Genomic DNA, 22,797 nt, shown 5'->3' with positions numbered 1-22,797 from the left:
CTTGCACCTTGCACACGTAACTGCGCACGCTCCCATTCCCGCAACGCTATCATGCAACATCACCACCCTCATCAAGCCGAGCCTCTCTCTCTCTCTATCTTTATTGAACACGATGGACATCTACGACCCGGGACTTATGGGCGCTGCTGGGCGTGTGGGCACCTCCACGCCTTCGACCAACGAAGCCGACGAGCCTGCCAAGACCGAGCTCGACCAGAATGTCGAAAAGCTCGTAGGCAACATTTCCTCCTGGTGGTCTGGCATCGCCAAGAAGTCGCAGGACTCGCTGGCACAAGCGCGCAAGGAAGTCGAGACTCGCGGCGGCATTGTCAACTTTGCCAAAGCCGAGTATGCCAAGCTCGAGACGTCCATCGGCGAAGCCCAGAAGAAGGCCCGTGACCAAAGTCAAGCCGCACCCATTGCTTCCGACCTCGAAGGCGAGCAGACGTCCGAGTCTGTCGCCCAGTCCGAAACGAGCAAAGGCAAGCAGCGAGCCATTGACGAAACGACAATCGAGGTACAAGAGGGTGCGCAAGGGCAAGGCCCCACTCTGGGTGCATCCATCTCGACGCTCTTCGGCAAGCTTACTGCTGACCCTCGGCTTGTGTCGCTGCAGCAGTCGCTCACCTCGACGCTGCAGGGCGTCACATCGCCGAAAGACGGAGAGCCGGGCCAGAAGAATCTGCAGGAGTCGCTGTCGAAGCTGTCGGCCACCATCCAGTCGCACCTGCCCCACCTGGATCTGAAGGAGTCTCAGCAGCTCGCCACGAGGTATCTGCACGCCACCGAGAACTTTGCGCGCGAGATGCAGTCGGATATGAAGGAGCTCGTTGGAGACCTCGTCCGCATCGTCCCGCCCGAAGAGGACGAATCTGCTTCCGCTGCGGTAGAAGCTTCCAAGGAGAAGGCTGTGGAGGCACCAGCAACTCAGGCATCACCAAAGCCAGCGGACAGCAAGATCACCGACGTAGCTGCACCGGCTCACGACGAGGAAGACTTTGCATGGGATGAGGACGACGAAGAAGCGGCTGCTGGTGCCGACGCCAAACCCGCACCTGCAGCAATCGAGCCGAAGCCAGAGTCGGCGTCTGCCGAGCCAGCAAAGACACCCACCAAGCCATCTGAATCGCCCCAGTCCGACGAAGACTCGGACTGGGAATAAATCATACCCACTCGAGATCTCACTGCAAATTTGATGCTCTGAACACCATTCACAGCCGCACGGGGTCGGTCTTGCCCAGACATGTTTGAAAGGGCTTTGGTATCGATGTGCATCGCCTCAATGCGTGTGCCACTACTCGTCTGCAGGAGGTGGTGAAGGCGACGGCTCGCCCGACGTGTCGACGCCCTTGGCGGCCCAGAAGTCGTTCTTGGTGCGCGACGAAATCCTCGCCATACCCCTTGCGCCACCCAACGTCTTTGGCGATGCCTTGGTGCCACCGTTCGTCTCGAGTGTTGGCAGCTGAATACCAGCATCCACTCGTTCGTCATCGCTGTTGTCCGACACAAACGTCGAGGGTGCCGACTGCGACAGATCCTCGAGCTCTTCCTGCGTGATTTCGGCCGTGGCCTTGCGCGTGCGCTTCTTGGCCGAACGACTTGCACTGTACCTCGAGTCCTCCTCGCTCTCATCCCCCGCCTTGCGCGCTCCTACGAACTGCACCTCATCGTCATCCGACGACTCGGCGCGAGCTTCCTTTTTGCGCTTCGCAGGGGCAGGAGCGCTGCTAGAGGCCTTGGCTGCATTCGCTGAGCCACGGATAGAGAGGCTCGGCATGGCACCGCGCTTGCCCGTGCTCGCCGTCTCGCTGATCGCGACTACGCCGCTGTCTTTGCCCGGCTTACTGTCTTTGCTCGGCTTGCTCTGTCGCGCACTCTGCGCCTTAGGGGCGGGAGCGTCTGCTTTCGAGTCACGCACCTCGCGCGGACGGGCCGGAGGCGGACTGTTGGGTGGCGCCGGTCGGCCAAGCTTGAACTGCAACGATCCCGAGTAAAAGAGCTCCTCCATCTCCTTCCTCTGTCGCACGACCGGGTTCGAGATACCCAAGATGGTGCCCAGCAGACTGTTGGGGTCCTTGTCGTCTTTGCCGCCCTCGGCGGTCGAGTCGCGCACGAGCGCACGGCGCGCCTCGGCATCCGAGTCCGAATCCGAATCGACCGAGAAGCGACGGTGCTTATTGCGCCCGCTGTCGGTGCGCGCGCTGCGACTCGGACCCGCCTCGTTTGCCTGCTGGCAGATGGCTGCTGTGAGGATGTCGAACGCACCGGCCAGCGTGGACCTGACATTGATGATGCCAAAGGAGCCTTTGGAGATGTCGTTCGAGGGATCGTGCGGGTCCTCGATGCAGAGCATAAAGGGTCTTCGCTCATCCTTCCACCCACGGCGCGCCTTGCTGAAGTATCCGCCTCGCCCACGGATCGAGATGCCGCAGTTGTCGTAGCCAAAGTTTTTGCCGTAAAGCTCGAGAAATTCGAGCAGCAACACGCCGAGGCTGCGGCCTGGTTCGATCTCGCCACGCTGCACCTTGGGATGAAGCTGGAGGAAGCTGATGACCATGATGATGATACTGTAGCTTCCCAGGCCGCCCGAAAAGACCTCGCTCATGCCTCGCTGCATGAGGAGGTGCTTGACCACAATGATGAGCGGTCGGATGTGTGGCCACTTTCGCAGCCAGCTGTTGACGAAGCTCGCTGTGGTGAGGCCGTTGGTGTGATTGAGCGAGATGTCGACCTTGAGGCGCGCGTAGGTGGTGACAAACTTGATGATGGGCACCTTGGCCTTGGCAATCACCTGCACGTCGGTGGCGAGGTTATGGCGTCGCAAACAGGCTGCCATGGTGCGAAGAGCAGACTGCGTTCGAAGGTTGGCCATGGAGCGGCTGACGACGACGAGGTCGAGATCACCCTGCGGAAGGTAGAGCTTGGTCTCTTGGCTTCCGAAGGGGTGCACTTCGGCGTCGCGGAATTGAGACTTGATGGCGCGGCTGATGAGCTCGATGACCATGCAGCGCGTCTCGTGCTCGGCAGCGGTGGGCGCCATCCAGTGGTCGAATGCCATGAGCTCGCGATGCAACGCTTCAGCACCGTTCTGGCACTTGGCCCAGTCGACGTCGGCGGACCATGGCGTGTGACGCGACCTGGCCATCTCCCTCTCCTTCTTGGAGCGACCGTCGTCTTCGCGCTCCTCCGCCTTGCGCTTCTGACCTTTGCGTGATGGACCTGGAGCGTCATCGTCCCGGTTCCTTCCGCCACGAGAGCGGGAAGCTGATGAGGACTGCGGCACATCCTCCTCCTGTTCAGCCCCAAAGTCGAAGGCGATGAAGTCCTGGGCCCCGAAGGCCTTTTCTTCGGTTGCGACCGGCATGCTGAGGCGATCAGAGGCCACTAGACCGTGAGGGTTTGGTGTGCTGGTGACGGTTCTCGATCGAATGCGAATCGGCAAGGATACGCTGGATCAAAGCGGTTGGTGTCCTGAAAAGAATGGGCTGTGTAAATGAGCCTAGCCTGGACTCGAGCGCCAGCGGCTGGTCCGATCGATTGCGCGATGAACTGAACGTGTGGTGGGGCCTTGGTGGGGCTCGATCAGGCAGATGTGTTGATGCTGAAAAGAGGCAAAGGCTGCATGTGCTGGTGGCAAGCCCTGCTGCTCTTGTCGGAAGGATGCCGTCGTTACGCACCGGACCAAGAATTTTTCGAAAGGGTCTCAGCAGCCTCTTTCTGTCTCTGCCACCCAAAGGCCAGGATCTTTTAGGCCAAGCGTCACCCAAACCTTGCTTCCGCTGAGGAAAAAAAAAAAAAGTCAAAAAAAGTGGAGCGGATCAGCGGATGCAAGCTCCACGCGACTTTGCTCGGAGCTCTCGCGACTGAGTCTCACTCAGACGGCTTTCTCGATCTCGGCGCTCGGAACTCGGCGTTGCAGAGGGCAGAGCAGGGTCGCTCAGATGCCCGAGCTCGGCACAGGTGGAAATGGCGGTGCGACATCTGGACGACTTACTTTCCTTCCGTCATTGCGACACAGCAAGCACTCCTGAACCCTTTCGCTTGCACGGCACCATGGTTGGCTATGACGACCGCGACGACTACCGTCGCTCGGGTTCATCCCAGCATCGCTCGCGCACCAGTAAGCATCATGCCTCGTCTCCGCATAGATCCCAAGCACACGAGCCGACCAGACGACGCTCTCGTTCTCCCCCCTCTCATCGCTATCCATCCTCGCACAGTCATCACGGCCGTGCTGATGATCCATACGTGAGTGGCACCGATTCATCTAGGCGGCGCGAGCGCGAATACAGCCGCGACCATGACCATCATCGTCAGCGAGACTGGGCCAGAGACAGGCCAGATCATCGCTACTCTGCTACGTCCTCCTACAGCAATGCCGAGGACGCAGCTGCGAGATCCAGCGGTCGCAGGCGCTGGGATCAAGGTGCACCGTATCCGTCGGATACCCAATTGAACCAGACTGCAATGCAGGGTGCCAGAACGCCCATTGCCGATTCGCTTCCACAGAGACCAGCAGCGCCACCAGGCGCAGCTCCTGGACCACCGCCGAGCGCACCCCCTTCCTTCGCATCCATATCGACCTCATCTGCTGCAACTCCGGTGTCGGCGGAAGAACAGGCAAAGCTCGCAAAGAAGGCACGCCTCGAAGCATGGCGCAAGGAGCAAGCCGCTAAAAAGGCGCTCGAGGAGGCGAGAGTGCGTGCCCAGAACATCACAGACAGTGTCGCACCTGGGACAAAGAAGCCAGAAGCTGCTACAGCCACCTCGAGTGGACCAGGTGCTCCCACCTCCATCAATGCTTCCGGTCTCCGCACTCTCTCACTGCGTGCAGATCCTTCCAAGGTCAATGCCCAGAATCGTTCGCAATCCATGATGGACGACGCTGCCGAACCATCCAGCCAAAAGCGCATGACACGCTTCGACGATCTGCCTCCTCTGGACCCTAACGTCGGCAACCACGCCGTCGGGCAGAATCTCGCCGACGACGACGAAGCAGACACCGCGCCTGGAGAGCCCGGCGCCAAAGCGGCCGACGACATGGACGTGGACGACGAAGAGGAAGAAGATCCGCTGGACGCCTTCATGTCCACCGTCAAGTCTCAGGTGGCGCGCGTCAACGAGAACGATCGCCGCAAAGCCGCGAGCAACGGTAATGCTGCTGCATCCAGGGACAAGACGAAAGCTGTTGTGCTGGGACAGGAGGAGAGCGATGCAGAGGCCGACGCTTCCGACAAGGAAGTCGACGAACTTGATCGAGTCGGCGTTGCTACAGAAGACCTCTTGGCCATCGCCGCCAAGAAAGTCAAGAAGAAGGAGTTGGCCACCGTCGATCACTCGGCCGTCGACTATGAACCCTTCCGAAAGGTCTTCTACCATCCGCCGGCAGAAATCGACGACATGTCCGAAGAGCTCGCCGACCAGATTCGCTTGGAGATGGACGCCATCACGGTGCGTGGCAAGGACTGTCCCAAACCGCTCACAAAATGGTCGCACTGCGGCCTTCCCGCAAGCTGTCTCGACGTCATCAAACGGCTTGGGTACGAAACCCCCACCCCTATCCAAAGCCAGGCCATCCCTGCCATCATGTCTGGCAGAGACATCATCGGTGTCGCCAAGACAGGCTCAGGAAAGACCATGGCGTTTCTGCTGCCCATGTTCCGCCACATCAAGGATCAGCGTCCCGTCGAGACATCCGAGGGCCCCGTGGGCATCATCATGACTCCAACGCGAGAGCTCGCCGTGCAGATCTACCGAGAGATGCGACCTTTCATTCGTGCGCTGGGTCTGCGTGCAGCCTGTGTGTACGGAGGCGCGCCGATCTCGGAGCAGATTGCAGAGATGAAGAAGACGGCCGACATCGTAGTCGCAACGCCCGGCCGCATGATCGATCTTTTGACAGCCAACTCGGGCCGAGTGACAAATCTGCGCCGCGTCACCTACCTGGTGTTGGACGAGGCCGACCGAATGTTCGACATGGGCTTCGAGCCGCAGGTGATGCGAATCGTCAACAACATTCGACCCGATCGTCAGACAGTGCTATTCTCAGCCACCTTCCCGAAGCAGATGGAGTCGCTGGCGCGCAAGGTGCTCAAGAATAAGCCGCTGGAGATTACCGTCGGCGGTCGCAGCGTGGTCGCAGCCGAGATCGAGCAGATCGTCGAAGTGCGCCCCGAGGCGAGCAAGTTCCACCGCCTCCTCGAGATCCTTGGCGAGATGTACAATCGCGAGAAGGATGCACGTACGCTCATCTTTGTCGACCGACAGGAGGCTGCCGACGAGCTCCTCAAAGATCTCATCCGCAAGGGTTACGTGACCATGTCGCTACACGGCGGCAAGGACCAGGTCGACCGAGACGAGACGATTTCGGACTTCAAGGCCGGCAACGTGCCGATCGTGACTGCAACCTCGGTGGCAGCGCGAGGTCTCGACGTCAAGCAGCTCAAGCTCGTGATCAACTACGACGTGCCGAACCACATGGAGGACTATGTGCATCGTGCAGGGCGTACGGGCCGCGCGGGTCAGAAGGGCACCTGCATCACCTTCGTCACGCCTGAGCAAGACCGCTATGCGCGCGACATCATTGCTGCTCTCAAGGCTAGTGGCGCACATGTGCCGGTCGAGCTCGAAAAGATGGCCGAGTCGTTCAAGGAGAAGCTCGCTGCAGGCAAGGCCAAGGCGGCTGGATCCGGCTTCGGCGGCAAGGGTCTGGACAGGCTTGAGACGGATCGAGAGAAGGCGCTCAAGGCGCAGAAGTCGGCGTACGGTGAAGTGGACGAGGATGGCAAAGCAGCCGCTGCTGGTGATGCTGGCGATGGCGCAGGCAAGGGAGGCACGCAGCCGGGCGCGTCCAGCTCAGAGGAGCAGCTGAACAAGATCCAAGGTATGAAGATCGAAATCATGCACGGTGCAGCGCCTGAATCGGTGCGTGACAACCGCACCGTATCCTCGAACGACGATGCGTCTGGTGGAGCTGGAAAGGGCAAGGAGCAGGAGCAGGAGGCCAAAGAGGCCGCCCAGCTCAAAGCGCAAGAGGCGGCATTGGAAGCGGCCAAGGCGCACGGAGCCGACACGACCAAGCTGGCTGCGGTGCTGGAGAACATCCGGAAGCAGGCCAATGCTCGGCGCGAGTCGGCCAAGACGTCGGAGACGGATCGGGCCAAGGAACGAAAAGCGCGCGATCCGGATGCGACGGACTACCATGCGATTGTGCCGATCAACGACTTCCCGCAACGCGCGCGCTGGCGCGTGACGAACAAGGAGACCATGAGCCATCTGATCGAGTCGACGGGCGCATCGATCACCAACAAGGGCGTCTTCTACAAGGAAGGCACCGAGCCGCAGCCGGGCGAGCCGCCGAAGCTGCAGCTGCTGATCGAGTCCAACACAAAGTCGATGGTCGAAGATGCGGTGCGCGAGATCCAGAGGCTGCTCGTCGAGGCCACCCAGGCTGCGTTGGAGGCCGAAGCGCGCAATCCAGGCACCACGGGCCGATACACTGTTGTCTAACCTGCTCACATCAACGAACCAAACTTGCATGTCACGGTGTACAAAGACGTCGAGGCTTGGTGTAAAGTGTGATTGCGCCGGTACAAGTACAAGATTTCCGAGTTTGGATAGAGGTCTAGAGGGCGGTTTGGAGGAAGGCAAGGAATCGCTTTGCGATGGCGTATTCTGTCGACTGCGGCTGTTGCACAGCGGACTGTGCGTTTTGTTTTTTGGAGGTGAGGCTGAAGTGGACGCCTTCTTCGCGGGCCGCATTGCCGAGTTGGTTGATCTGGGCCGAGCCGGAGCTGTGCATGCGGACGAACTGGCGTCGAATTCGCTGCAGCGAAGCGAGCGTCACGGGCTTGTCGCTCGGTGGAGTGAAGTCCAACTTTGCGCCGCCGAAGCTCTCGTGTGAGATCGGCACAGATGTTCCGGGTTGCAGCCCAAGCGATGACTGGTGTTGAAGAATGCACGATACGACGGCTTGTGTGAAAGATTCAAGGAGGGAGAGATAGTTGGCGGTGGTCGACCGAGTCGGTGCGACCACTTCGGGCGCTTTGCTGACCGAGCCCAATACAGCGGCGTTCCAGATGTCATCGAAGGGAGCCGCCTCGACCACGATCTTGTCCGCATCTACGCCGTCCTCTGCTGAGCCGGAATATGTAGTGGGAACGAGGAAGAGGGGCGAGTCCCAGCGCGTCATTGCATTGGGTTCCTCGAAACGCATCAGCAGGCTATCGAGGGTCTCGTCATCATAGCTGGCGCTTTCTCCTTGTTGACTTCTTCGTGTTGTGTTCCAGTACTTGCATACGGCGGGGGGCGCGTGGACGTGCACCGAGAGGCAGCGAACGCCTACCTCGCGTGCGGCACACCACAGCTGGTAGCGGAATCCTTTGATGTTGAGCCCCGCGCCGCCATCGGCAATCACGATCGTATCCCTACCGAGAGCGCGTGTGACTGCAGAGAGGTACGAAGCGCGAGCGGGCTTTTCGGTGCGCTGCGAAGAGTAGGCGGAGCGCGAGACGTGGATGTCGTGGTCCGACACGATCACGACGCGGTTCGGCAGAGGCTGTGAGGAAGTCGAGCCGGCCGAAGCAGCTTCCTGGATGCGCCGCTCGAAGTCCTCCTTGATCTGCGCAGAGCGCGCAGAGCGCCCCGACGATGCCAGTCCCGAGACGATGATCAGAGCCATGATTGATGAGGGGAAGACAAGAGGCTTGCCTCTAATGTACCGAGGCCCTTGACGCACAACGAATTCTTCTCGAGCTGGACCCTGAATACCTCGATGTCAGTATCACATAAGCTTTGCTTTCAAGATGTTAGGGCGTGCTCGGTTCAGGTCGGATCGATTCGATTGGGCACGCGCTGCAGCGCAGCGACTGTGCGCCGAGGAGTTACGGAAATGAACGGGATTCCAATATTCGAGGCTGGCCGACGCGCTTACCAAAGCGGCAGTGGGCTGGGCAGTCACTTTCTTCCGCGCGCGCCTGTCAAAGCCATCAGCAGCAGAGAATCCAAAGCACTTGAAAACCACACGCGGCTTACTCAAGGAAGCGTGCGAATCAGCGCACGCGCATTTGGCACAGCTCAAAGCCGAAAAAAGGCAACAGCACACCGCTTTATCGAAATCCGTCGCTCCCCCAGCCTGCCTGCCAGCCTGCCAGCCTGGAATACAGCAGCGTGCTGTGAGGTGAGAGAAAAAGCGCCCCCGGCCGTGTTTGCCCCGCAGGCAAGTTAGCTCATCGCCCGCGGTAGTTGGCTGCTGTCGACGCCTCGGCTGGCCAGCAGCCACCCGCGCGCGCCACGCCTGATCGTCAGATTCTCGCCGGTTGCCTCCGTGGCCCGTCTCCTTCGCGCCGTCTTCTTGTACGACCTACACCATCTCGTTGAATAGCCACCACCGCTATATCAAAAGAGTCGGCTCTCTGTCACTGCCCTCCGCTACCTAGCATTGACATTCCGCACTATCGTCCTGCCACTGTCACCACACACACCAGCTTCACCATGATCTTCGGAAGGTCGCTTTCGCGCGCCGTCGCGCGTGCGCCTTCGTCCAGCCTGGTCGCACCTTCGCAGCGCCTCGCCGGCTTCCACTCCACTGCCTCGGCTTCGCGCATCATCGCCTCGCAGCCTCTTCGCGCCAAGGAGGCCGCTCGCCCGCTCGACGCCGCCAAGGGATACCCCGTCATCGACCACGAGTACGATGCGATCGTCGTCGGTGCCGGTGGTTCCGGTCTGCGTGCCGCGTTCGGTCTTGCTGAGGCCGGCCTCAACACCGCCTGCATCACCAAGCTCTTCCCCACCCGCTCGCACACCGTCGCCGCCCAGGGCGGTATCAACGCCGCGCTCGGCAACATGACCGAGGACGACTGGCGATGGCACATGTACGACACCGTCAAAGGCTCCGACTGGCTCGGTGACCAGGACGCCATCCACTACATGTGCCGCGAGGCTCCCCGCACCGTCATCGAGCTCGAGCACTTTGGTCTTCCCTTCTCCCGCACCAAGGACGGCAAGATCTACCAGCGAGCCTTTGGCGGTCAGTCGCTCAACTACGGCAAGGGTGGCCAGGCCTACCGCTGCGCCGCCGCTGCCGACCGAACCGGCCACGCCATGCTTCACACCCTCTACGGCCAGTCGCTCCGCCACAACACCAACTTCTTCATCGAGTACTTTGCCCTCGACCTCATCATGGAGGACGGCGAGTGCGTCGGCGTCACCGCCCTCAACATGGAGGATGGCACCATCCACCGCTTCCGCGCCCACAAGACCGTCCTCGCCACTGGTGGTTACGGCCGTGCCTACTTCTCCGCCACCTCGGCGCACACCTGCACCGGTGACGGTATGGCCATGGTCTCGCGTGCCGGCCTCCCGCTCCAGGATCTCGAGTTTGTTCAGTTCCACCCCACCGGTATCTACGGTGCCGGCTGCCTCATCACCGAGGGCTCGCGCGGTGAGGGTGGATACCTGCTCAACTCCGAGGGTGAGCGATTCATGGAGCGATACGCTCCCACCGCCAAGGACCTTGCCTCGCGCGACGTCGTCTCGCGTTCCATGACCATCGAGATCCGCGAGGGTCGCGGTGTCGGTCCCGAGAAGGACCACATCTACCTCCAGCTCTCGCACCTGCCCCCCGAGGTGCTCCACGAGCGTCTCCCCGGTATCTCGGAGACCGCCGCCATCTTTGCCGGCGTCGACGTCACCAAGGAGCCCATCCCCGTGCTGCCCACCGTCCACTACAACATGGGCGGTATCCCCACCAAGTACACCGGTGAGGTCATCACCAAGGGCCCCAACGGCGAGGACAAGATCGTGCCCGGCCTCTACGCCGCCGGTGAGACCGCCTGTGTGTCCGTCCACGGCGCCAACCGTCTCGGCGCCAACTCGCTGCTCGACATTGTCGTCTTCGGCCGTGCGTGCGCCAACCACATCAAGGAGAACCTCTCGCCCGGCAAGCCCCACAAGGAGCTCAAGGGTGACGCAGGCGCCAAGTCCATCAACGACCTCGACTGGGCCCGCAACGCCAACGGCTCCAAGACCACCGCCGAGATCCGTAACGACATGCAGCGTGTCATGCAGTCCGATGCCGCCGTCTTCCGAACCCAGAAGACGCTCGACGAGGGTGTCCAGAAGATCGACAAGGTCTACGACAGCTTCCCCGACGTCTCGGTTCAGGACCGCTCCATGATCTGGAACTCGGATCTGGTCGAGACCCTCGAGCTCAAGAACCTCCTCACCTGTGCCACCCAGACCATGCACTCTGCCGCCGCTCGCAAGGAGTCTCGTGGTGCTCACGCACGTGAGGATCATCCTGATCGTGACGATGAGAACTGGATGAAGCACACGCTTTCCTGGCAGCACGAGAGCACCGGCGACAAGGTCAAGCTCGACTACCGTGGTGTCATTAACACGACGCTCGACGAGGCCGAGTGCAAGCCCGTTCCTCCCTTCAAGCGACAGTACTGAGCGTAGCGTAGCCTTCGCTTGCATGTTAGTCGGTCGAAATCGCAGTTCCGTTTCCTATGAACCGTTTGAGGTGCCGCGGCGATGAGATGGTGTGAGCAGGAGGAGGAGGAGGGACGCGCCGTGGGAGATCGGCGACACGCAGATCGGCACCGGAGGATCGGCACGCCCTTTTTCATTTACATTTTTTTTTCTTTTTTTTTCTTTTTGCGAATCTTCTGAAGGGTCGGCCTGCCGTTGTGACAGTTGACGTGACGGCCCAGGTGACAGCGTAGGCAGGCGTCGCCGTGGGAACATCATCGGAATGGGTTCGGATGAGCCGACTCTGACTGTGGCGCTGGCTACGCCCGACCCGCTGCGCAGGGCAAGAGAACGACTCCGCCCTCCGCACTTTCGTCACGGCGGCCCGCCAGTGTCAGAGACTCGCCTCCGGCCCCGTCGAACTGAGCCGGAGCCTACGGTACAGAGGACACGCCGAAAGGGGAGGAGGGGAAGGAGAGGGTGGCGCACGTACTTTAACCGGCCACTTGCCGTGACCTGCCCTCCTCCTCGTTCCGCACCCTCATATCCTCGCCGACCCTTCATCGACGTCCGAACATAATCTCGTTATTTCATTTCGATACCGTCTTTTCGTTCTCAACGATGGCCCGCACCGCCGCTGCGAAGCGCAAAGTCAAGGACGACGTGAACCGCAGACCGACTGCTTGACGATAAGCCGCTCCCCCTCGGTGAAGCGCGAAGTCGAGGAGTGCTCGAATCCGCCGATCGTTAGCTCGAGTGTCCGCGCCGAAAAGCGCAAACCGAAGAAGCGCTCTGGCAAGAGCAACAACCGGTACCGCCAAAAGCTCCTCGCCAGGGCTATGCCGAGGGTCAACGGAAAGTTTGCGAAGAAAGCCTAGTTCCTTCCGTACCAAGCCAATTTCGGGTTCGCAGCTGCGACGCTCTCATCCGAATCGAATTGGTCCCCTCACGCTTCAGTACTTCGCTCTTTTCACTCGATGTGATACGCGTGACGGCTAACTTGCGAAAGATTGCATTAAAGTTAAGGTGAAGCGCAATCACTCTTGGTCCTGCGGCTGCGCGGCTGTCTCTACGTCAGCCTGAACTTCTGGCTGAGGTTGTGGCGCTGCAGCCGCACCTGCATCCTGGGCTGCAAAGACCTCGTCAACGAGCCCGGGCAGGAATCGCTGCAGTCGATCGTGCGTCAGCCTGAACAGCCTTCTGCCTCCCTCCTCTTCCGCACCTTCAAACAGGCGAGACGTCTCCATGACGAGGATCACGTTCTTGAGGTTCTCCGGAATGGCTTCGGTGAGCGGATTCCTCCTGCCCGCGTTGCCGCCCGTGGAGTTGATCATGCGGTCCATGAGGTCGAGCAGGTCGAGCCAGAGCTTTTCAAACTCGTCGCTCGAGCCGCCCTCGTGCGGAGCGAGGTGCGGAATGAGGTGTAGGAAGCTCTTGCAGATGAGCGCTGATGCGCGGATGCGGATCTCGAGCATGCCGCCGTTCTTGTTCGCCGCCGACGGCGGGTCGATCTGGTACACTTGCGGCTTGAGCAGCTCCTCGATGAGCGGGAATAGCGTCTGCGTGAACACGACGCCAATCAATGCCGTGCGCGAAGGCGCGGCATGTGCATCGGAAACAAGCTCAGCCGAGAAAAGCGCGCGCTGCAGCAGGGTCACCGCGGTCGAGCGGACGGGCGCGTAGGCATTCGTCCACTGTCGAGCCAGTCCGCTCAGCAGCGCATGCCAGTACTTGCTCCACGCCGCATCGATATCCGCACCCTCCGCTTCAGCAGCTACCAGACGCGGGATCTCGGACTTGAGCGCCTCGAGCGCGCCCGCTGCCTCGACGCCGCGCTCCTGCTGCACCTTCTCCGCATCGGCCATCTCCTTCTTCTCGGTCAGCGTCGTGCGGCGCTGCGGCGACTCGCGCAGCATCATGTTGCGCCAGGCGGCCGTGTCTGCGCCGTTCGCAAACTCCACCAGCTGCGTCACGGCCGGAACAAAGTTGTCCGCCGTCACGCCGCTGCTTCCTTTCTCCGCAGGGGCGGCGACGGCGGCCTTGGTCGCTTCGAACGCGAGCCGCGCCGAGTCGGCATTGCGCATGTTGGAGTTGTCCGCAATGAGCGCAAACACGAGGCTCCACTCGGTATGCGAGCGGACGAAGCCCGGGTGGCGCGACAGCACCTGTGTGAGACCGGCGAGCAGCTGCTTGGATCCCGAGATGCGAATTTCGACCGGCAGCTCGCGCAGCAAGTCGAGCGCCAGGAAGATCTGGTCGCGCAGACTCTCCTCGCCCGCAGCCGCGGCGATTATGCGCAACAGCGCCGCCACCTCGCGCTCGACCACCATAGGATGATACGCCTTGGCGTTGCGCAGCACGGCCGAAATGTGCTCAGCCACCCACGGCCACGTCTCGGCCACGAGTTGACTCGGCGAGCTCACCACGATCTGCGCCAGCAGCTCGAGCAAGAACGGAACGCGCGGGTCGTACGTCAGCGGCAGACCGCCAGCCGCTCCGTGCGATGCTGCGCCACCGGCCGCGAGGCTGCTTGATGACGAAGCAGCCATGGGCTGGAGCCTGCCGTCTTTAGCGTTGGGTTTGCCATTGCCGGCGCCGTGGATGCTGTTGGGCGTGGAGGTGCCGTCCGTGTTCCATCCGGCCGACTCGCGGAAGAGCACCTTCTCGACGGTGAGCGCCTCGATGAGGAAGCGCAGGTAGTGCACGGCGCAGAGGTGCGACTCGGTGCCTAGCTGGAGCACCTGGTGCCACAGGTCCTCGAGACGGCAGCTTGCGATGCAGTCAACCGAGCTCAGTGTCGCCTCAATGTCCTCGGGCGTCGCCTCGTACGGCGCTGGCTCGTTGGTGTTCGAGTATGGCGATAGCAGGTACGACGAGAGCGTGCTGAACAGACCGCCGCCCTGCACACGCGGGTCTTGCGGCGAGGGCCCTGGAATCTTCTTTGGCTTGAGCGGGATGGCCACCTGGCCGTCTGCAAGATCCTCCATCATCACCATGGACGCTGGTAGCATGCCGTGCGCGAAGAGATTCTTGAAAATCTCAAACACGTCCGACCAGCCAGTGCGGATGGCGTCGACATTGCCGTTGGCGATGGTGAAAAGCACCACGGCGGCAAGCTGACCCTTGAAGTTGACGCCGAAGCGCGTCGAGAGCGGGCTGACGGTGACCTTCTGGTTTTCCACCTCGACGGTCGGGTTGATCGTGAGCGTCTGCGGCACCGAACTGTCGAGCAGGCCCGTCGCGCTCGCCAATGTGTGGACCATGAAGTCGAAGACCTCGACCAGGTCGAACTCGGAGGCGAGGATGCCGCACTGTCGGATGCCCGAGATCGCGCGCTCGACCATGTAATCGTCCGCAAATGTCGAAAAGGCAAACGCAATGCTGGAGAGCACCGGCTTCCAGCTGGCCTCAAACATGCTGCGATCGAATGCAGTGGTGTTGCAGGCGACGAGCGTGCCAGCAGTGCGCGAGCGCCTGAGCAGTTCCTTCCAGGTATACTCGAATCCGAGCGAGCCTGCGTGCTCCTCGGGCATGACGATCTCGCGCTTGCGGATGCTCTCGTAGATGGCACCGGTAAGCTCGAGCTCAAAGTTGTCGCCGCCGTTGACGCCGCGCAGGTTCTTGCGGTAGTCGTCGACGGTCATGCGGCGCTTGTTCTGCGGGTTGTGCAGATCCGTGTTGAGCATGATGACCGAGTAGGCGAGGATGAACACTGCGTCCTCGGTGGCGATGCCGTCGGGCTTGGCGCCAAAGTAGGTGGCGGCGAAGGTCTGGGTGATGCGTTCGATCTGCTGCGACTCGCCGGGCAGGCGGAAGCTCTCGAGCATCTCGCGCAGCGCCTCGGCAATCGGCTTGTCTTTGAAGTCGAAGAGGCGCACGAAAGCCTCGAGCACCTTGACGTTGTCCGGTCGGCCGATGTAGTCGCCGACAAGCTTCTTGTCCAGTCGCGGGCATTCCTTGAGGAAGCGAGCGACGCGCTCTTCGCGCGAGAGGCTGGCGTCACCATAGTCGAGCAGGCCCTCCCGTTCGAGGAATGCAAGGCCATCCTTGGGCTTGGCGTTGAAGCGGCTTGCGCCATCGAGAATGGTCGCCTTTTTGGCTTTCTGCTGCGCAAGTGCCTCTACCGAGACCCCGCCAGGCAGAATAGTGCCGCTCTCGTCCGAGCCTGTACGTCCCGCCTCGTGGCGGTCCGCTGTGGCCGCGACGAAAGACAGCAGAGCATCGAGTGCAAAGAGCTGCACGGGGTCCTGCTGGCCCGCAATCTGCGGGTTGGCGGCGTGAATACAGCGGCATAAAAAGTGGAGCATGCGCTCGTACATGTTGTCACAGTCCGTGTCGCAGTCGTAGTTGAGGTAGAGGTCGACGAGATACTCGGCGGCCCTGTCCGAGTCAAAGTTGCGGAAGAGCAGCGCGAGCGTCTCCAAGTACAGCTCCCTCGCTTCTCCGGTGGCCGGCGCCCTGTCAGAGCCCTTTGGAATGGGAGGTGCAGGCGGCGCAGGCGGGGGTGTGGGCTGTTGCTGCAGCGCGGCGGCTGCGTTGGGATCGGGAGTACCGGTGCGGCTGATCGACTCGGCCGCAAGCGCACGGCGGGCGACACTGTCAAAGGAGCGCTCGTTCCACGGCTCGAGCGCGAGCGGGAAGGTGGGCGCGAGCCTGTCCATGAGGTAGTTGAGGAAGTACTCGTGCTGCAGCTTGAGATGCTCGCGCATGGTCTCGAACATGGTCGAGAGCGCGCGCAGGCTGAGCGAGAGCGGGATGGTGTCCTCGCTGCGTGCAAGCGTGAAGAGGTACTTGCATGCAGTGTCTTGCATGAGCGCGCGCAGCGAGGGGAACTCGCCGATCGAGCGACCGGCAGTCTCCAGCACCGAGATGAGCATCGACATGCCGAGTCGACGCATGGTGTTTGTGTGCTGCAGGTTGTTCGGATCGAGCAGCGAGACAATGACACGGCACACCTCGAGGATAGCCGGAAGTCCGAACGGCTCAATGTGGATGGGCTCGGCTGGCGCTGCCTCTGCGGGTGTCGGCTCGATTTCGGCGTTGTCTTCGGCTTGAGCTGACACGGCAGGAGCATCCTGAGCGGGCTGCGATTCCGTCTCGTCCGCAACTTGCGGATCCGCGGGAGCAGTCGAGTCTGCGTCTGGTGTTGGCTCCTGTGCCTGTTCCTGCGGCTGATCTTGTGTCTGCTCCGCATCTTCTTCCTCGCCCATCTCGCGGAGATGGTCGAGCACCTGCTTGGCAGCAGCAGGGAAGGCGTTGCTAGTGGGGTCTGGCATGGTCATGCGGCGGCGTTTCTTTTCGTCTTGCTCGGCATCCTCGCCTACCGGCTCGGCAGCCAGGGTAGCATGTTCGGGTTCGGGCTCTTTTCCATCGGATCGCGAGACGAAGAACTCGTCTGCCGAGTGCGGCAAGACGGGCAGACGGCTGAAGAGCGTGCGCACCATGGCGGTCATGGAGAGCTCGGCGGTCCTGCGCAGCACTTCGGACAGTCTGGTCTGGCAGCACATGGAGAGGCCCGTCTCCATCATCTCGCAGATGCTGTCGTCACCGAGGCAGTCGGCGAGCGTTGTGGGATGCCTGCGCTGCGCTTCTGCGGGAGTTGTTGCAGCGGGGGCCTGGGTTGGCTCGCAGATCAGCTCGCGCATGACCGACAAGATGCGTACAAGCACGAGTTCATCCGTCGTGGCTTCCGAGGCTTCGAAGCGGCAGTGGCTGGTGGCGTGCGCGATCTCGGCGACGGCGATCTGTGCATCGGGCGCGTCGAGGGAGACGACGCCATAGACGAGGAACTTGTGCACGGCCTGGAGCGCAGCCGATGTGACGTGGGCCGAGGTGCGCGGGCTGAGGATGAGGCGCAGGAAGGGCGCGAGCAGCGTGGGAAGGGGGAAAGCGGCAAAGTCGTGGCAGGCTCGCAGCTGAGCCTTGAGCGTGGCAAAGGCGGTAAGGAGGCTGACGGGATCATCAGCCTTGCCATCGACGCCGAGCGCCAGACCTAGCCTCCGAGCTGCTGCAGATGAGGACGAGGCAGCGTCGATGGTGGCGCCGCGCTGCATTCCGCGCAGCGCAATTCGTGCGCTTGAGCTCGTTCCAGCGGACGCAGCATCGGCACCCGGTGCTTGTTGTACATCGCCGACCGAACTCTGCTGCGGTCGCGGCTGAGAGGGTGCTTGTGGGGTCTGTGCGGCCGAGTAGCTGTACGAGGTGATGCGAGTGAGCGCGGCTGAGGTGGTTGCGTTCCACCTCGTGGCCTTGCGCACGGTCGAGGTGACGGACGTGATTTCGGAGAGCACCAGGTGCAGCTTGTGAGCCTGGAGACCTGCGCCATCATGGCGATCAGGCGTCCGTGCTCCAGCTTGTGCGTCGTTGTTCTGCGCAGGTAGACCGACGGCGAGGTGCGTGGAGCGACGATGGCCGGCGGGGGTGTGCGCACGCGATGCCGCGGCGCTGCTGGCCGACGACGGTGGGAGTGCCATACTGGATGGCAGGTGGAAATGTAGAGCACGTCTATGGTATGCTGACGCTGTTGCTGTGGTCGGAAGGGTGGGACGACGCACGAATCCTTGCGATGATGGTGCACGGTCAGGCGAGTCGAGACCAACACGTCAGAGCGCGGCTTCGCCAGCTCATCCTCATCCTGCGCTGCCCTCTGCGCTCCTCCCTGCCGCCCCGCGCCTTCGCGGCGATGCGCACACGCCAACCCTCCGCTCTCCCGCTGCAGCGGTAAAATTGCGCAGTTCCTCTCTTCCTTCTTCCAGCGAAGCGGCTCGATTTCAAGGATTTGTTACATCGCCGTTCAAACATTTTGGCTCGGGCGCCCGACTCCCATTCGCACCCTCGAGCATCCGTGATGAAGCTTCGTGATTGTATAGAGGCTATATGTCTACGATCACTGGCGCATCTTCGCCTTCTTCCGCCTCGATATCGTCCTCGATCTCGGCCTCTTCGTCCAGCCTGCGGTCGAGCTGCCATCCGAACTTGCTCACCGCCAAATGAGACACCTTCCTCCAGGCTGCGACCAACCTCGCCCTCCCCTCTTCATCCCCTCCTCCAGCCTCGAACGTGCCAGCCAGCGCAAGAGACCTTGCGATATTCGCTCGTAGCACATCCAGCTCCTTTAGCACCGCTTGTTCTTCCTTTGCCGTGGACTGATTCGACCAGAAGTCCCCGTCGAGCAGGTCTAGCTGGGCAGCGAGTGTGTCGAGAAACGCCACGTGCGCGTCAACCTTGACCTGCTCCACGTCGACATCCATGGGCTGAGTTGAAGAGGCATCGATGGAAGCAGGATGGAGGTGAAACGCAGACTGAGAGCCAATGATCGATGCTGCGCGGCAGAAGAGTGAGAGCAGGTCTTTCCACTCGTCCCACGCATGCACGTTGCTCGCCATGACGAACAGCACGAATGCCAGCTCCAACTCGCATAGGAGCGGCAGGTACCATTCTGACTTCGTGTCTCCCTCCGATACCAAGCCTTGATGAGCCCGCGCGGCTACGTCGCGCAGCAGCCAGCTCTTGTCCTGGCTCCACCGTGTTAGTTCTGCGCCAACCGCGTTTGGTGGCCAGCTTCGCCGCAGATCAAACGCGGTGAACAGCAGCACTCCGTCGTCGGACTCTTCCGCTCCTTCCGCGGCATGATTCTCGACGCGCTTTCTCTTTCGATCCACTACCCCTGATGTTGATTCGGCCGTTTCGTCCTCCGACCCTTCGCCGTCGCTCTCCACTTCGACATGGCTTGGAGCTGGCTGCGACTTGCCCCAAACCATCATGCCGTTCTCGTTCCGGCCGACATTGCCCGTCCGTTCGAAGGCCACTTTTTCTCCTGGATCCTCGGATCCGCTTAGCCCAGACGCCAGGCTATCCGTACTGGCATCTCCGCTTTCCAGATCGACGCCAACGACCCGCGCCACGACTTTGCAACCGATTGCGCCGCCGGCACACCCAAGGTGTCGCGTTGCTTTACGCCATCGCTGCTGCGCCTCTTCCGGCGCCGGGAGTAGCCGCGACTGGACGCTTTCGAGCACTTCCTGCGAAACCACCGTTTGAAGCTGCTGGCTAGTCCCTGCGTTGTACGATCTGCTAACCCCCATGGCCCTGTATCTTGCTGTGCTGCTAGCCGCATCAGAATTCGGAACCACCAGACGCTGGTGGATACGGTCGAGGTCGCGGACCGCGATCTCCGCCGACTCGAAATAGCGCAGTGTTACGTTGCGGATCGATCCTTCCACAGATGGACCTCCGGCATCCGCTTCGTTGCTCGGTTCGGAGGCGAGCGTCCAAGATATGCAGTGCCAGCCCGGGGCGAGCGATTTGATCCCCGCGAACTGGTCGTTGATCACGTACGCCTGCGGGTGCGCATCCAGAACGAGCTGAGTCCGCGCTGGTAGGCCGTTGAGGATCAGTACGGCGCCATCCTTGCCTTGCCTGCTTGTCATCGTTGCGAGTGAGTTGCGGAAAGGTGCATGAGAAGAAGGACCATACGGCAAGGGTCCACGAAAATCCGTCGAGTCCTCCACATCCGCTCCGGCCTCCGGGTCCCGAAAAATCAGCACCTTCATCCTCAGCTCCTTCTGGTACAACGCTTTCGTGCGGACGACGATGATCCCGAGGCACACGACACTCGTGCTTTAGCCAATGGGATCGAAGGCTGGGTCCGAGCTCGCATCGGTGTCGTCCGAGGACCTGGACACCTACATCGCCGAGCTCATCGTGCAAAAGTCGCGCACCAAGCAAGCAAGCGCCGACCAGCGCGGCATCGCCTCGTACCTCGAGCCGGACGATGCAGCGGCAGCACGCGTGCCGAACACGAACAAACGCTTCCTTGCCAGCATCATCCGCAATGTCGAGGGCCACAACAGTGCGCTTAGGCGCCAGCAGCAGCGATCCGAGCAACGGTCTGCTCCGTCCAGCCGTGCGGAAAGATCCGGATCGTCAAAGATGCGAGGCTGGTCAGATGACGAACGCGATCCTGAAGAGAAAGCCCGCTCTGGTAGATCGGATGTACAGCTGGAGAGGTTCGGGGAAGAAATGTCGAGCAAGATGGACAAGTACTTTGAAGAGCCCGATCCGGATTTGGAGTCAAGGCAGAGGCAGCGACGGTCGGAACGGAAAGAAGACAGGCAGTCGAGTAGCAACAAGCGACGACACGACAAAGAACGCGCTTCAGCGCGAGATGGACACGGCCACAGCTCTCACCGCTCCCTTCGGTCCAGCCGATCCGAACGATCGGAGCGATCGGAGCAATCCAGGGGCGGCCGCTCGCATCCAGACGACGGCGCATCCGACGACGACCACCGCCACCACAGACGCAGCCACACCAGCCGGCGCTCGAGCGACCGCAAGTCGGAACACAAGTCGCGCTCACGCAAGTGGTCTGCCTCCCCACCACCAGCACCGTCACCGCCCAAAGTGCGCGAATGGGATCTTGGCAAGTAACGCCACTTGATCCACACAACTATACCCTTAAACCGGCACACACGCCGATACGAACACGAATGCAATGCTTTTCTTTGCGACACAACGACATGCGAATGACAATATGCGGACGGGATCACTTGGGGAACTGATTCAGCTCTCGGATCCTATCCAAGATCTCGTCGAGCCTCTGTCGGTTGACTTGCACTTTCGGCTGCCATTGGAGCACGCGCTTTGCCTTTGCGTTGCTCAGTGCGAGCGATCGATTCGCCAGCATCTCGGTGTCGATCCACCCCTTGAGCGCCACATCTTCGATGCCCGTCTGCTGCACGATCTCGGCAACTGCGTTGGCGTGCTTTTCGTTGATGTCGTCCACGATGCTGGCCAGGTCCACGCGCGCCCACGCATTGATCACGGCGTTGGTGAAGCCCGTCTGGATGCCAAACGCTTCGCCAATCATGCGCAGCAGCTTTCCCTGCGTCAGATCGGTATCGTCGACCAGGTTGAACACGGGGGCGCGCGGAGTGAGTGTGCGCGGACAGCACTCTTCGCCGACGTTTTCGCGCAACGAGTCCTGCAGCTTGTCCTTCATCCGCACGGGCGGAAGCGCCTCGCCCGCCTGTTCATCTGCCTCGGCGCGCGAACGCGACGAAATGAACTCGACCAGCTTCCACGCGGCCGGACACCAGTCGTCGACGTGGATCGTGTGCACACGCAGATCCGGTCCCCAGAGCAGCTTGTACGTCTCGTTGAGATGCGCGTACACCCTGCCCAGTGCGTAGCGAGACGGTATCGAAGCGTGAAAGACGTACGGACCCACCACTTCGGCGGAGCGCGTGATGGCGAGTGGCAGGCCAGGCACGCTGGCGGCGGCGCGTTCGGCTTCGTACCACCAGTAGGCGCGTGGCGTCTTCGGCTTGACAACGTCGGCCTCGGTAGCGGGCGGCGAGCTCGGGTCAATGGTGAGAAAGGCGACCGTGTCGCGGATGTGCGCCTTGACATTCCTGCGCAGCGACTCGGCTGCGATCGAGTGGGCGAGCTTGGCGGTGCGCTCGATCAGCAGCTCCTCGGGCACGTCGGCCTGCCCAACGCCCTCGCCGGTAAAATCAAAGACGACATCGTACGAGTCGCCATCGGGATGGTCATACACCTTGGAAAGGCTGGGAGCGAGGTTGAGGTTGACTTGGCGATACTCGACGCGCGGGTCCTTGAGTGCCTCCCATGTGTCTGGCTCGATGTAGGTAGTGCTGGTGCCGTTGGAGATCAGGAACTTGTCGGCGAGCCGGATATGCTTGATCTCGACACTGGACCTAGCAGCGTCCTGAGCTGGGTCAAGGAGCCACTTGAGTAGCGGCCGCGACAAGTGTGTGGTACCGCCGAGGATGAGCACAGAGATGGCTCCGGAGAGCGCGGAAGCCATGCTGGAATGACAGAGTTGACGGTCTCTGTGAGACCAGAGAAGGGATCGATCGGAAGGCTTCCGAGCGACGACGACGGACGTTCAAGGTGTAAGAGCAAGATACGTGCTAGCGTGGAGGTCTGCAAGCTAAGCCGAAACGGAGGGCCCTTTTCATCCGCATGATGATTCAGGGTCCGATAGCGCCCTGGCCGCCTCGCTCGAGTGAGCCGTGTGGAGAAGGTCCTGAGCTGTCTCGCGACTCATCGCAGGCCCAAGCGCTAACGAGGCGGAAAGAAGTGTGCCGAACGAAAGGCGGTGGGAGAGCCGACCGGTGATTTCGGGCAGCAGACCGGGGCATTTTTTGGCCATCATGTGTGCGTGCGTGCGTGTCGCTTCCCACGCCCAAAACGTCACAAAGGGGCCAGACCAGGCACACAAAAGCGCTGCCACCGAGCAATCACAATCAAAAGGCGGCCCGACCCGGAACTGGCCATCCGCGAATCACAGGCTAGGCTTCG

At 61.4% G+C, this 22,797-nt stretch overlaps 9 protein-coding genes across 9 annotated transcripts; 4 read left to right on the top strand and 5 right to left on the bottom strand.

Moving 5' to 3' along the window:
• Positions 1 to 112: 112 nt before the first annotated feature.
• On the top strand, positions 113 to 1,162 carry PAN0_002d1286 (uncharacterized protein; the record flags this gene model as incomplete). The annotated part of the gene is made up of 1 exon (XM_014803453.1): positions 113 to 1,162. The coding sequence occupies one exon, from the start codon at positions 113 to 115 to the stop codon at positions 1,160 to 1,162; it is 1,050 nt and encodes a 349-aa protein (XP_014658939.1).
• Positions 1,163 to 1,294: 132 nt separating this feature from the next.
• PAN0_002c1285 (nucleotidyltransferase) lies at positions 1,295 to 3,364 on the bottom strand (the record flags this gene model as incomplete). The annotated part of the gene is made up of 1 exon (XM_014803452.1): positions 1,295 to 3,364. The coding sequence occupies one exon, from the start codon at positions 3,362 to 3,364 to the stop codon at positions 1,295 to 1,297; it is 2,070 nt and encodes a 689-aa protein (XP_014658938.1).
• Positions 3,365 to 4,053: 689 nt separating this feature from the next.
• Positions 4,054 to 7,509, top strand: PAN0_002d1284 (p-loop containing nucleoside triphosphate hydrolase protein; the record flags this gene model as incomplete). The annotated part of the gene is made up of 1 exon (XM_014803451.1): positions 4,054 to 7,509. One exon carries the CDS (start codon positions 4,054 to 4,056, stop codon positions 7,507 to 7,509), a length of 3,456 nt encoding a protein of 1,151 aa, XP_014658937.1.
• Positions 7,510 to 7,624: 115 nt separating this feature from the next.
• On the bottom strand, positions 7,625 to 8,680 carry PAN0_002c1283 (chromatin associated protein KTI12; the record flags this gene model as incomplete). Its single annotated transcript, XM_014803450.1, has 1 exon — positions 7,625 to 8,680. The coding sequence occupies one exon, from the start codon at positions 8,678 to 8,680 to the stop codon at positions 7,625 to 7,627; it is 1,056 nt and encodes a 351-aa protein (XP_014658936.1).
• An 812-nt stretch (positions 8,681 to 9,492) lies between these two features.
• Positions 9,493 to 11,454, top strand: PAN0_002d1282 (succinate dehydrogenase; the record flags this gene model as incomplete). Its single annotated transcript, XM_014803449.1, has 1 exon — positions 9,493 to 11,454. The coding sequence occupies one exon, from the start codon at positions 9,493 to 9,495 to the stop codon at positions 11,452 to 11,454; it is 1,962 nt and encodes a 653-aa protein (XP_014658935.1).
• Positions 11,455 to 12,509: 1,055 nt separating this feature from the next.
• PAN0_002c1281 (sec7-domain-containing protein) lies at positions 12,510 to 17,945 on the bottom strand (the record flags this gene model as incomplete). The annotated part of the gene is made up of 1 exon (XM_014803448.1): positions 12,510 to 17,945. The coding sequence occupies one exon, from the start codon at positions 17,943 to 17,945 to the stop codon at positions 12,510 to 12,512; it is 5,436 nt and encodes a 1,811-aa protein (XP_014658934.1).
• Positions 17,946 to 18,344: 399 nt separating this feature from the next.
• On the bottom strand, positions 18,345 to 20,024 carry PAN0_002c1280 (uncharacterized protein; the record flags this gene model as incomplete). The annotated part of the gene is made up of 1 exon (XM_014803447.1): positions 18,345 to 20,024. The coding sequence occupies one exon, from the start codon at positions 20,022 to 20,024 to the stop codon at positions 18,345 to 18,347; it is 1,680 nt and encodes a 559-aa protein (XP_014658933.1).
• A 76-nt stretch (positions 20,025 to 20,100) lies between these two features.
• On the top strand, positions 20,101 to 20,901 carry PAN0_002d1279 (uncharacterized protein; the record flags this gene model as incomplete). Its single annotated transcript, XM_014803446.1, has 1 exon — positions 20,101 to 20,901. One exon carries the CDS (start codon positions 20,101 to 20,103, stop codon positions 20,899 to 20,901), a length of 801 nt encoding a protein of 266 aa, XP_014658932.1.
• A 115-nt stretch (positions 20,902 to 21,016) lies between these two features.
• Positions 21,017 to 22,300, bottom strand: PAN0_002c1278 (NAD-P-binding protein; the record flags this gene model as incomplete). Its single annotated transcript, XM_014803445.1, has 1 exon — positions 21,017 to 22,300. One exon carries the CDS (start codon positions 22,298 to 22,300, stop codon positions 21,017 to 21,019), a length of 1,284 nt encoding a protein of 427 aa, XP_014658931.1.
• Positions 22,301 to 22,797: the final 497 nt, after the last annotated feature.

The sequence above is a fragment of the Moesziomyces antarcticus genome (genome assembly GCF_000747765.1).
Source record: "Moesziomyces antarcticus DNA, scaffold: scaffold_v10002, strain JCM 10317, whole genome shotgun sequence".
Classification (NCBI taxonomy): domain Eukaryota; kingdom Fungi; phylum Basidiomycota; class Ustilaginomycetes; order Ustilaginales; family Ustilaginaceae; genus Moesziomyces; species Moesziomyces antarcticus.
The sequence above is the reverse complement of the archived record's forward strand: the minus strand, read 5'-3'. Positions and strand labels throughout refer to the sequence as shown.